Below are 15000 nucleotides of genomic sequence, written 5' to 3' on the forward strand. Positions count from 1 at the left end.
CATTGTGCATTAAAAAATAATAATTTTACATTAAAAAAAGTCATAATTTTACGAGAAAATATTGCAGTACTACAGAAACAGAAAGAATATGGGAAATTGTTCCCAATTTTATAAGAACACTTTAAAATGTTGGCAATATTATAATAATACTCTGAATTTTACTTGGCAAAATGATGACAAAAGTCATAATTTTACTCCAAAAATGTCACTATTTTACAAGAACAACAAACAAATGGGCAATATTGTGATAAAAGTCAGAATTTTATATGACAAATGTCATCATTGTGCATTAAAAAGTAATAGTTTTACATTAAAAAAAGTAATAATTTTAGGAGAAAATATTGCAATATTACAGAAACAGAAAGAATATGACAAATTGTTCCCAATTTTATAAGAACACTTTAAAATGTTGGCAATATTATAATAATACTCTGAATTTTACTTGGCAAAATGATGACAAAAGTCATCATTTTACTCAAAAAATGTCACTATTTTACAAGAACAACAAAAAAACTGGCAATATTACGATAAAAGTCAGAATTTTATATGACAAAAGTCATCATTTTCCATTAAAAAGTAATAATTTTACATTAAAAAAAAGTCATAATTTTACGAGAAAAAATTGCAATATTACAGAAACGGGAAGAATATGGGAAATTGTTCCCAATTTTATAAGAACACTTTAAAATGTTGGCAATATTATAATAATACTCGGAATTTTACTTGGCAAAATGATGACAAAAGTCATCATTTTACTCAAAAAATGTCAGTGTTTTACAAGAACAACAAAAAAATGGGCAATATTGCGATAAAAGTCGGAATTTTATATGACAAATGTCACCATTGTGCATTAAAAAATAATAATTTTACATTAAAAAAAGTCATAATTTTACGAGAAAATATTGCAGTACTACAGAAACAGAAAGAATATGGGAAATTGTTCCCAATTTTATAAGAACACTTTAAAATGTTGGCAATATTATAATAATACTCTGAATTTTACTTGGAAAAATGATGACAAAAGTCATAATTTTACTCCAAAAATGTCACTATTTTACAAGAACAACAAACAAATGGGCAATATTGTGATAAAAGTCAGAATTTTATATGACAAATGTCATCATTGTGCATTAAAAAGTAATAATTTTACATTAAAAAAAAGTAATAATTTTAGGAGAAAATATTGCAATATTACAGAAACAGAAAGAATATGACAAATTGTTCCCAATTTTATAAGAACACTTTAAAATGTTGGCAATATTATAATAATACTCGGAATTTTACTTGGCAAAATGATGACAAAAGTCATCATTTTACTCAAAAAATGTCAGTGTTTTACAAGAACAACAAAAAAATGGGCAATATTGCGATAAAAGTCGGAATTTTATATGACAAATGTCACCATTGTGCATTAAAAAGTAATAATTTTATATTAAAAAAAGTCATAATTTTACGAGAAAATATTGCAGTACTACAGAAACAGAAAGAATATGGGAAATTGTTCCCAATTTTATAAGAACACTTTAAAATGTTGGCAATATTATAATAATACTCTGAATTTTACTTGGCAAAATGATGACAAAAGTCATAATTTTACTCCAAAAATGTCACTATTTTACAAGAACAACAAACAAATGGGCAATATTGTGATAAAAGTCAGAATTTTATATGACAAATGTCATCATTGTGCATTAAAAAGTAATAATTTTACATTAAAAAAAGTAATAATTTTAGGAGAAAATATTGCAATATTACAGAAACAGAAAGAATATGACAAATTGTTCCCAATTTTATAAGAACACTTTAAAATGTTGGCAATATTATAATAATACTCGGAATTTTACTTGGCAAAATGATGACAAAAGTCATCATTTTACTCAAAAAATGTCACTATTTTACAAGAACAACAAAAAAACTGGCAATATTACGATAAAAGTCAGAATTTAATATGACAAAAGTCATCATTTTCCATTAAAAAGTAATAATTTTACATTAAAAAAAAGTCTTAATTTTACGAGAAAAAATTGCAATATTACAGAAACGGGAAGAATATGGGAAATTGTTCCCAATTTTATAAGAACACTTTAAAATGTTGGCAATATTATAATAATACTCGGAATTTTACTTGGCAAAATGATGACAAAAGTCATAATTTTACTCAAAAAATGTCAGTGTTTTACAAGAACAACAAACAAATGGGCAATATTGCGATAAAAGTCGGAATTTTATATGACAAATGTCACCATTGTGCATTAAAAAGTAATCATTTTACATTAAAAAAAAGTAATAATTTTAGGAGAAAATATTGCAATATTACAGAAACAGAAAGAATATGAGAAATTGTTCCCAATTTTATAAGAAAAAAGTTGATACATTGTGAGAAAAAGACTGCTTTTAGTTCATTTTTTTTAGTTTGTTTTTAATTGTGTTTTTGGCACGCAACACTAGCTATGCTAACATTTCATTTTAACATCAAGCCATGTCAGCGTATCCACTGAGCGCGTAGCACTCTCTGCAGTTTAGTAAATCATTTCCCCCTGGCACATTATGAAGGAAATAAATACACTGCACAATATTTTAAAGTTAGCACAAACGTTGTCATGATTGATGTCACTTTAGTTGCTGAAAACTGCTTGGTCATTATTTGGATTATTTAGGTTTTTAAGACCCCCCCCCTCCACCAACCCCCCCATCATCTTATCTTGTCTTCCCGCTCTTGACACAGCGTGCAGCTGAGGCGTGCACGTGAACAACATGTCCGTGCAGCTCCTGCTGGTGGTAGCACTTCCTGCCGTGTGAACACACTCCTTCAGGTGGAGGGGGGGTGCGCCTCCTCCTCCTCCTCCTCCATGTTTGCCAGGTGTTCCTTTTGTCGTCCTCACTTTGCACTCAGCCATGGCAGCACTGGCGGAGGTGGAGAAGTTGGCATGCAGGAGCGCAGAACAGTCACACAGCAACTACGGGGCCGTGCAAAAGTATCGGGACACTATTTGTTGTTTTAGCAGGAGAGGCTTTTTTAAAAAATTTCTTCAGAAAAAGAGCAAAGTGGTCCTGTCGAGTAGAAGATCTTTGTAAACTGCAGTGGAAGCCCAAGGCTGGCCTTTTTGTAACTGGACATTGTAAAAATATTGTTACTAAAAAAACATAAAAAGTGGGGAAAAAAAAGAGCAAACGTGTGTAATGGAAGGAGAAAAAGTTGCAACATTGACTATAATCACACAAAGCTGCTGTGTAGTTTTGTCTTATTCTAGTCAAAGTAAAAATGTATATATACGTACATGTGTGAATCAAAATCAGTTTTTTTTTGGTCTTATTAACAAATGGATCTATTTAGGGTGCCAATTACTTCATAATCCAATATTCTACTGTAAGCATTTTTGCCATTAAAACATTTTTACCAAAATGTAATGCAAAAGAATAAATCTGAAGTTGATATATATATATATATATGTATATGTATATATATATATATATATATATATATATATATATATATATATATATATATATATATATATATATATATATATATATATATATATATATATATATATATATATATAAAAAATGTAATGGCAAAAATGCTCAAAGTGGAATATTTGATGTGAAATAATTGGCACCCTAAATAGATAAATATTTCATAGTAAAAAAAAAAAAAAAGGATTTTGATTCATTATTATTTTTTTAACAATGACAACTTAAAAAAGAAAAATCAGACAAAAGGTCTCGGGGATACAAAAGGACCCCCACTCATAAATGTGTTAAAAAAATATATTTGTTTTTACTTTAAATGCTAACATATATATATATATATATATATATATATATATATATATATATATATATATATATATATATATATATATATATATATATATAAATATATATAAATATATATACCTTTTGTCAGATTTTTCTTTTTTAAGCTGTCAATGTTCAAAAAAAAATTATGAATCAAAATCTTTTTTTTTTTAAACGAAATATTGACCTATCGAGGGCTACAATTACATCACATCAAATATTCCACTTTCAGCATTTTTGCCATTAAAACATCTTTACAAAATTCTTTAAAACTTAATGTAAAATGATAAATCTGAAGTTGATATATATATATATATATATATATATATATATATATATATATATATATATATATATATATATATATATATATATATATATATATATATTTTAGCATTGAAAGTAAAAAAATATATATATTTTTAACACTTTAATGATTAAGGGCCTCTTGTATCCCTGAAACTTTTAATTTGATTTTTTTTTAAAGTCATTGTTCAAAAAATAATAATGAATCAAAATCTTTTTCCTTTTTTTTTTTTTGTACAAAATATTGAGTTTTTTTTCGGGCTCCAATTACTTCACATCAAAGCATTTTTGCTAATACATTTTTTTTTTTGTTTCTTTTAAATGTGGGAGAATATTGTGGAAAATATTGCATATTTTGTGTTTTTGCCATAAAGAACAATATTTACTTTAGGAGAAAGGGGCAAAAAACATAACAAATAAAAGGTTAAATAAAGGCTACTGTTAACATCAAGTTTTTTATTTTGAAAAATGTTTTGGGGAAAAATTTTGCATATTTTGTGTTTTTGCCATAAAATAGATTTACTTTTACAAAAAAAAAAAAACATTAAAAAAAGGTTATGGCAATGAATTGATCTGAAGTTGATCTATAGATATTAAAGTGCTGAAGGTAATTAATATGACTTATTTTAACACTTGATGACTGGGACTCTAACAATAACCAACATTGAGGGATTACAACACATATTGTCCTGGTTTTGTAAACACTTTCTCAAGCTTTTCATCTTTCACCTCCTTATTTGAGAGATAATCGAAATAATCTTCCTCTCCCACCGCTTGTTGAGGCTCCACCTCCTTCTTCAAAAGCCCGTTCAGCTGTAATACACTTTTCCACCACTTGTGGCAGTCATGACAACATCAGACAAACAGAGGAAGTCTGGAAATGTTTCTTAAGCGCAATAATTATGACTAAAACGGGGAAGCTGTATTGTTATTTGCACTTTGTTTTATTGCCAATTTTTTTAAGAAACCTATTTATTATTCATTTAGTAAGAATGTATTTATTTTAGCATGTAAATTAATTGATGAGCACTTTACAGTATGTGAGTGCACGTGTTCAAAAATGTCTGCCGTGGTCGCTGCTGATGGCGACAAGCTAATAAGTGCAATAAGTACAGTAAGTACAGTAAGTGCATTATTTGTGCAGTAGCTCTTGCATGCACGCTGTTACGCTCTGGTGACAGAGCGCTTTTTCACAGCACATCGACAATGGTGTTATCAGGAGTCCCCATCACAACTGCCAGATACACACACACACACACACACACACACACACACACACACACACACACACTCTTGTATTTGTTACCTTCTTGAGACGTGAGAAAAATGCCTCCCTCTTTAGGACCAGCCTTTCTAAATATATAAAGAAGTGTATTTACAACATGAATAATATATACATACTATGCACATATAAAAAAAGCTTGTTGTGAAAAATTAGTTGGAATTTCACAAGAAAAAGGTCACAATTTCACAATGAAACAGTCGTCATTTTACTCAATGCAAGTCAAAATTGTACAAGAAAAACGGAACACTTGTGCAATATTATGATAAAAGTTGGAGTTTTACTCAATAACAGTCGCAATTTTACAAGAAAAGCTTAAAATTTTGGCAATTTTATGAAAAGAGTCGTCATTTTACTCGACAAAAGTCACAATTTTATGAGAAAACTTGGCAATATTCTAATAATAATGGGAATTTTACTTGGCAAAATTATGACAAAAGTCATCATTTTACTCAAAAAATGTCACTATTTTATAAGAACAACACAAAAATGGGCAATAGTGTGATTAAAAGTCAGAATTTTGTATGACAAATGTCACCATTTTGCATTAAAAAGTCATAATTTTACATAAGAAAGTAACAATTTTACGAGAAAACGTTGCAGTATTACAGAAACAGAAAGATTATGACAAATTGTTCCCAATTTTACAAGAAAAAAGTCGACACATTGTGAGAAAAAGACTGCTTTTAGAAATAAAAAAAGTTTTTTTTTTACAAATTTTTGTTTGTAATTGGTTTTCATTTTCATTATTTACTTCAAGTTAAGTCTCTATAAACATATTTATAAAACCTTTTTTTTAATTAATTTTGGCCAAAGGGGCTCATTTCAATTTCTTTCACACACTTGTTATTACATATGTTGACCAGAGGGGGAGCAGTTTTAAAACCGACACACAGTTTTCAGCACAGTCCCACTCAAGGCCAGACAAACATTCTAAGGGGGGGGGGGTCCAGGCTGAGACCAGTAAAAAAAACTCAATAGCCATAGCACACACAAACAAGTTACAAAGAACACACAAGACTTGCAACAGAGTCAATTTGAAAAATCCCTCCTTTTTGGGACCACCCTCATTTTGATAGATGTCACCACAAATGAGACATTGTCTATTAGATGCAATGTTATTGATTTATGTCATCACTTGTTCACACCTCCTCATATGGAAGATACTTTTCCTTCTTCATGTCTCAAGAAGGGTAGAAATACAAGAACACACACACACACACATATTTGTTACCTTCTTGAGACGTGAGAAAAATGCCTCCCTCTTTAGGACCAGCCTTTCTAGATATATAAAGAAGTGTATTTACAACATGAATAATATATACATACTATGCACATATAAAAAAGCTTGTTGTGAAAAATGAGTTGGAATTCCCCAAAAAAACATAGAATTTTGGCAGTATTATAATAAAAGTCGTCATTTTACTCAACGCAAGTCAAAATGTTACAAGAAAAACTGAACATTTGTGGAATATTATGATAAAAGTTGGAATTTTACTCAATAACAGTCGCAATTTTACAAGAAAAGCTTAAAATGTTGTAAATTTTATGAAAATAATTGTAATTTTACTTGACAAAAGTCACAATTTTATGAGAAAACTTTAAAATGTTGGCAATATTATAATAATAATGGGAATTTTACTTGGCAAAATTATGACAAAAGTCATTATTTTACTCAAAAAATGTCAGTATTTTACAAAAACAGCAAAAAAATTGGCAATATTGTTATAAGAGTCATAATTTTATATGACAAATGTCACCATTTTGCATGAAAAAGTCATAATTTTACATAAAAAAGTAACAATTTGACGAGAAAACGTTGCAATATTACAGAAACAGAAAGAATATGAGAAATTGTTCCCAATTTTATAAGAAAAAAGTCGACACATTGTGAGAAAAAGACTGCTTTTAGAAATAAAAAAATAGTTTTTTTACAAATTTTTGTTTGTAATTGGTTTTCATTTTCATTATTTACTTCAAGTTAAGTCTCTATAAACATATTTATAAAACCTTTTTTTTAATTAATTTTGGCCAAAGGGGCTCATTTCAATTTCTTTCACACACTTGTTATTACATATGTTGACCAAAGGGGGAGCACTGTTAAAACCGACACACAGTTTTCAGCACAGTCCCACTCAAGGGCAGACAAACATTCTAAGGGGGGGTCCAGGCTGAGACCAGTAAAAAAAAAAAAACAACTCAATAGCCATAGCACACACAAACAAGTTGCAAAGAACACACAAGACTTGCAACAGAGTCAATTTGAAAAATTCCTCCTTTTTGGGGCCACCCTCATTTTGATAGATGTCACCACAAATGAGACATTGTCTATTAGATGCAATGTTATTGATTTATGTCATCACTTGTTCACACCTCCTCATATGGAAGATACTTTTCCTTCTTCATGTCTCAAGAAGGGTAGAAATACAAGAACACACACACACACACACAGTGTAATAATTACTGTAAATGCCATTAGCAAAGCTATTTTTCCTTCTTGTGCCCCCTCACAAACTGCTTAAGTACTGTACACGGGACCCAGATTCCGATCAGGGGACAATTAGACCCTCATCTGAGAGAGTTTTGGCCCCAAAAAGATGCTTATCTCTGAAGACTCCCCAAATTGCAAGCAGATGGTCGCCCGCACAAACTCACGTGGGCGAAAAGCTCGCATGAGGCGGAGTGAAAGTCAGATAAAAAAAAAAAAGTTGTACTTCCAAATAGAAGTTGCCTGGAGGTGTTCTTTTATTGCGGTTTTGAAGGAGGATAGAGAGGCCCTTTCTTTTACAAAAGGAGAATGAGTTAAGACCTTTGTTAGTTCGGAATCTGGGTTTAATGTGGTTAGTGGAGCTCCCCCTGGTGTTGTGGTTATGGCGGTCATTTACGTTAAGGAAGTAGTTTGACATGTACTTCGGTATCAGGGAGGTGTAGCGGATTTTATAGACCAGGCTCAGTGCAAGTTGTTTTACTCTGTCCTCCACCCTGAGCCAGCCCACTTTGGAGAAGTGGGTAGGAGTGAGGTGGGATCTGGGGTGGAGGTCTAGAAGTAATCTGACTAGCTTGTTCTGGGATGTTTGGAGTTTAGATTTGAGGGTTTTGGAGGTGCTGGGGTACCAGGAGGTGCATGCGTAATCGAAAAAGGGTTGAACGAGAGTTCCCGCTAGAATCTTCATGGTGCTTTTGTTGACCAGAGAGGAGATTCTGTAGAGCAGGGATGTCCAAAGTGCGGCCCGCGGGTCATTTTTTAACGGCCCGTTTTAAAATACGATTTAAAAAAATAAAAAACATAAAAAGTGGTATGAAAGAGCAAACAGGTGAAATGTAACAAGAAAATGTTGCAATGTTTACTATAATAACACAAAGCTGCCATGCAGGCTGTTTCTTTCTTTAAAAAATAATAATGAATCAAAATCAATGTTATTATGAATTATTGACCTATCCGAGGCTCCAATTACGTCACATTAAATATTGCACTTTGCATTTTTTAACGGCCCGTTTTAAAATACGATTTAAAAAAATAAAAAACATAAAAAGTGGTATGAAAGAGCAAACAGGTGAAATGTAACAAGAAAATGTTGCAATGTTTACTATAATAACACAAAGCTGCCATGCAGGCTGTTTCTTTCTTTAAAAAATAATAATGAATCAAAATCAATGTTATTATGAATTATTGACCTATCCGAGGCTCCAATTACGTCACATTAAATATTGCACTTTGAGATATTTTTTGGGGAAAATGTTGCATATTTTGTGTTTGCCATATAAAAAAATGTAGCTGTTTTTTGTTTTGTTTTTTAAAGAAGGGCCTAAAACGAACAAACAAAAAACAAACAACAATACAACGTACAGTGTTTCCCATAAACTGCCAAGATACCTGTGGCGGTGGGGGCGTGGCTATGGGCGTGGTCACCATGACATCATCGAGTAATTTGCATAATTTACTGCAATGATATGATTTTCTCTAAAAAGGCTCAAAAAATGTATACTTACTAATTAATAATAACAGTTTTGTTTTAAACGTCCATCCATCCATCCATTTTACAATATAATTACAACACTTTATGTACATATTTATATACAGATTTGAATAATAAGTTATTCACTGAAATATATTTATTAATTGTGGTTCTTACAAAAAATGTCTCTTAAAGCTCTGCCCCTTTAATTAGTGCATACTAAACAATTTAACTTTAGCCTACTACTACAACCATATTATTTACCAGCAACATAAAGTGAAACAGAGGCAGAGGTGTCCTGCCACAGTCAGTAACAAATAAACAGAAAACAGTAGTGGTCAAATACAAATAAGGCAACAAGAGAAGTATCCTACACTTCTCTTTTGTAAAGTAAATCTGAACAGCCTATATGGGCATCTACATCTACTATATGATTTGTCTGAGAAGCTGGACAGGACAAAAAAAAAAAATATATTTTTTTTAAATTTTTTTAAATTTGTGGCGGACGTAATTTTTTCGTGGGAAACACTGACGTATAATTGACAGATAGATCTGAAGTTGATCTCGAGATTATTGTGTTAAAAGTAAACAGTAAAAAAATGGGAAAATTTATTTGTTAACACTTTTGGTTCCCCAATAATTTTTGTGTGATTTGTTTTTAGGTGTCATAGCTCAAAAAATAATAATGAATTAAAATCAATGGTGTTATGAGTTATTGACCTTTTTAAGGCTCCAATTATTATATCATCTGAAATATTCCACTTAAAAATTGTATTGGGTGAAAATAATGCAATTTTTGTGTTTTTTCCATAAAAAAACGGGGTTTTCTTTGACAAAAAGAGCATACGACTTAAATCTTTAAAAACGTTATATAGACCTAACGTTGATCTAGGGATTTAAAACTTGAATAATAATACAAATAATAATACTGAATAATGACACATTTTTAATTTTTTTTTTTACCAAAACCCTTTGGGGTCCCTGGGATCAAGCCTGAGTGGAGGCCTAAATGTATATTTTTTATACATATATTGTATTGGTTTTTAAAATAAAAATATATAAAAATGGCCCCCGCTTGCTTTGATTTTTCAGTGTGCGGCCCTCAGTGGAAAAAGTTTGGACACCCCTGCTGTAGAGAAATCTCGTTCGTTGGTTGACCTATCTGATTACCTTGGTTGCCATTTTATCACAGGATTATGTGCGTGATGATGGGGGCACTGGTAGTGGCAGAGTCCCTGAGGAATCCGGAGGGAATATTGTTTGGGTGGAGCGCGCTCAATTTTTTAAGCACCTCATCAGCTGTGACCATTTCTAATTTGAAATCATTGTTGGATACTCCTAGCTTTCTGTAGAAGGCTTTAATGTGTTCTACACCAAAGCGACCAGAGTGGCGGCACAGCTTGTTGACTAGAGTTGCGGCTATGCTGGTGAAAAAGGTGTTGAGTCTGCTAGCTACCTCCATTTTGTCCGTAATGAGGGAGTCACCCTCCTTGATGTTGGTGTTGGTGAGTCTGGTTTTAAGTTTCTGGCTGCATCCAGGAATCTGGTTGTTGAGGATTTTCCAGAGCTCACGTGGCTTATTTGATACCGGCAAGAGAACGCGTGCGATACCAGCCGTGCAAAGCTGGCCAGTGAACATCTAATAAGCACTCTTCCATTTCACTGAAGTCATTGACCACAGGCCAACGTGCTAGGCTGTCGCCCGCAGCTACGCAGCAGCTGAGCACACCATAGCACACAAGCTAGGCGCACGTGGTAATAACTGAACAACATAAAACAGCACATTTGTCAACATAGTATCAAATAATTATACATGCACATTACGTATTAAGGAGCGTAATAGAAAGTATCCAGTAACTATATGTATATATATATATATATATATATATATATATATATATATATATATATATATATATATATATATATATATATATATATATATATATATATATATATATATACTATACTATACTTGCATGCTCAGCACTTGGGAGCATGCAGCCTCACGTGCACAGCAGGAGCGTATTCCTGCTGCATCTCGCCATTTGCCTTTGGACCCTCGGCAGCGTCCTCGGCATGTTTGTGTCGTCCGGGGTCATGCACAGCAGCCTGCCTGGAGTGGGCGTCACACACAAACTGCACTGGACGCCGGGAGCGACAGCAGACATGGCCGCCAGCGGTTGCGCCGACCTGAGGGAGAAGCCGAGGTCGGTGCCGCCGCACAGGGACGAGCACGAGACGGATAACGGGAGCGGGCGGAAACGCCGGCACCGCGAGTACGACGACGGCGAGTGCGACGACGGCGAGTGCGAGAGCGGCGAAAACGGCGCCGACCTCCGGGAGCTGGAAGCCCCGCAGGTGAAGAGCGGCGTCCTGCGGAGGAGCATCTTCACGCCGGAGGAGTGCAACCTCATCGAGGAGAGGATTGACCAGGTGGTGCCCAGGGCGGAGGCCGGACAATGCCGGGAGCGCGCCGTGGACCGGGCGCCCCTGCGCGGCGGGTGCTTCTTCGGGGGGGACTGCACGTACGGCGCCCAGCTGGAGAAGCGCGGGCCGCAAGGTAAAAAAGGAACACTCCAAACACAAGCACAGACGAAGCAGAAACAGACTTTGCTTTTTCAAACTGTTAATCATGCTAAAGTGATTTGGGATCCTGCAGTGAAACCCAAAGGTATTTTGGGAGGTCACTTAAACATCCGAAGCCTAGTTCCCAAGTGTGATGAAATCAGATTATTACTGTCGGAGTCTAATCTTGATTTTCTATGCATTAGTGAAACGTGGCTGCATGATAGCATTTTAACCAGCATAATCAGTGTTCCGGGATATAAATGTTTTAGAAGGGACCGAACTGTGGGAAGGGGAGGGGGTGTACTGATATATGTCAAGGACTCACTTAATGCAAAGGAAATTCCCCTGACTGCTGATGTATCTACTGAATGTTTATGTATTAATGTCACACTATCACAAAATATGCAATTCAATGTATTGGTGGTATACAGCCCTCCATCTGCATGCGTTGGAACGCTATGCGAAGACTTAGATGTACTGTTTAAGAATTTTAAGAATAACAGTGAAGTACTTGTCTTCGGAGACTTTAACTTAAACTGGCTAGACAAACACTGCAGAAAAAAACTAAAAGACCTCACATCTAAACATGACTTTAGTCAGAAGATAGAAACCCCCACACGTATCACTAAAAACACTCAGACACTAATTGATTTAATCTTCACAAACAAGCCTGACAGAATCGTAAAAACGTACAATCTAGTCACCGGCTTGTCAGACCATAATCTGACATTAGCTGCAAGAAAACTCACAAAGACACGTCTGACAAGGTTTAAAAATCAAGATCAGAAAACTTTTAAACTTGAGATCCCTCGCCAATCAACAACTGCTTTTGAAAACGAATTAAAGGGTATTAATTGGGACGAGCTCCAACAACATGACCAAGTACACGCCTGTTGTAATCAGCTAATGTCTACTATCGGACGCATTATTGATAAATTTATTAGAAAGCGAAAAAAATCCCACAGAAAATTTCAATTACCATGGATTAATGATGATATCCGGAAATTAATGAAAAAGAGAGATTATGCCTTAAAAACTTTTGTCAAAACTCGTAGTGACACTGATTTGAAAATATTTAAAGGCTTGCGTAATCAAGTAGTTAAACAGCTCAGAATGTCCCAATCAAACTACTACATCCACATGCTAATAGAGGCCAAAGGAAATGGCAAAATGATCTGGAAACTACTACACAGCCTATTAAACCCAGAGGGTAACACCACCCAAACCCAATATAAACTTAAAGTAGGAGACAAAATCATTACTGATTGTACACAAGTCTCAAATGAGTTCAATAAATTCTTTATAGAATCTGTCAAAAACCTTTCCTCTGGTTTCTCTTGTAGGACTAATGATGATCAAACAACAGACATACCTAATGAACAAGACAGCTCATTTCAGCTCAAGGAGGTTAGTCAGACAACTGTCCTAAATGTCATACATGACCTAAACACCACATACTCAAAGGATATTTATAACCTAGACACAGCTTTTCTTAAAAAATATAGCGGCATCCTTATACAGCCTCTTACCCATCTTATTAATATTTCCATTAAAACTGGGCAATTCCCAGATGGATGGAAAACTGCACAGGTAATACCACTTTTAAAATCTGGTGATGCTGGAATGACATCTAACTATAGACCTATCAGCCTTCTTCCAGTTTTATCTAAAGTCCTGGAGAAGATTGTTTCGGAACAACTAATGCACCACCTTGAGACAAATCACTATTTGACTCCCCTACAATTCGGATTCAGACATAACCATTCTACAGAATCTGCCACTTGTTTTTTAACTGAAAGGATCAAACATTCTCTTGACAAAGGACAGGTGGTCGGTGCAGTATTTCTAGACTTAAAAAAAGCATTTGATACAGTCAATCATGACATTTTAATTTCAAAACTAACTAAATTCAATTTATCCAAACAGTCATTGTCCTGGTTTGAGTCATATCTAAAGGGCCGTGAACAATGTGTCACCATTAATAATGTGAGATCTTCCTTCCGCAAAATAGAAACAGGGATACCTCAGGGTAGTGTCTTGGGACCTATACTATTCAGTCTATACATCAATGACCTACCAGATGTATGCACAGATATAGATTTACAGATGTATGCGGATGACACAGTGGTATATACATCAGGTAAGACCTGTACTCTAGTTGCTGAGAAGTTAAATGCTCAATTAGACAAAATAGCATCTTGGCTGGAGTCATCCTGTTTAACCCTAAACACTAAAAAGACTAACTCTGTCTGCTTCTCCATAAAAAAGCTACCTCAAACAAACCTGAATATAAAAATTAATGAGGAGGTCATTGAACAAGTACCTGAAGTCAAATATTTGGGCATAATCATAGACTATCAGCTGAATTTTAAAAGTCACATTAAGAAAATGTGTAAAACCCTGAAGGCAAACCTAGGCTGTTTTAAGATTATAAGACACTGCTTAACTCTTAGCTGTGCTTTTACTTTTATGAATGCAATGATTCTGTCACACATATCTTATGGCTTAACCACATGGTCCCAGGCACACCAGTCATCAATCAAGACCATTGAGTGTCTTTATAACCGCACCTTGAAAGTTCTAGACAAGAAGAGTATACGATATCATCATTGCCAAATTTTAACCAAATACAATATTTTAAGTTTTACCAATTTTATTTTGTTACACACAGTCAAACTGGTTTTTAAATGCTTGCATAACTCTGCTCCCCAATTGCTCTGCAAGGCAATTACAAGACTGCAAAGTGGTACCAGATCTACCACCCGAGCAGTGTCAAAAGGCAACTGTTGTGTTCCATTCCGTAGAACATCTTTTGCCCAGACTGCCTTTTCAATAAAAGGACCACAACTATGGAACTCTTTACCGGACACTTTGAAAAGTATACCTGCACTTGTCACTTTCAAAAAACAAACAAAATTATGGCTAGTTGAGCAACAATCGTGTTCCCATGTTTAGTTTTTACTCATTTTTACTAATTGGTTTTTATCTAGTCTGCACTTTGTCTGTGTTATTATTATTATTATTGGCTTTTATCTAGTTTGCACTTTGTCTGTGTTATTACTATTATCATTATTATCAACTCAC

At 33.8% G+C, this 15000-nt stretch overlaps 2 protein-coding genes across 2 annotated transcripts in view; both read left to right on the forward strand.

Annotated features, from left to right (window-relative positions):
• Positions 1-15000, forward strand: part of afg2a (AFG2 AAA ATPase homolog A) — a 208969-nt gene that overhangs the window by 147865 nt on the left and 46104 nt on the right. The window lies entirely within an intron of this gene.
• On the forward strand, positions 11481-13352 carry LOC133645099 (RNA demethylase ALKBH5-like). The gene is made up of 2 exons (XM_062039894.1): positions 11481-11908; positions 13260-13352. Exons 1-2 carry the CDS (start codon positions 11515-11517, stop codon positions 13343-13345), a joined length of 480 nt encoding a protein of 159 aa, XP_061895878.1. The 5' UTR covers positions 11481-11514; the 3' UTR covers positions 13346-13352.

The sequence above is a fragment of the Entelurus aequoreus genome, linkage group LG28 (assembly GCF_033978785.1).
Source record: "Entelurus aequoreus isolate RoL-2023_Sb linkage group LG28, RoL_Eaeq_v1.1, whole genome shotgun sequence".
Classification (NCBI taxonomy): domain Eukaryota; kingdom Metazoa; phylum Chordata; class Actinopteri; order Syngnathiformes; family Syngnathidae; genus Entelurus; species Entelurus aequoreus.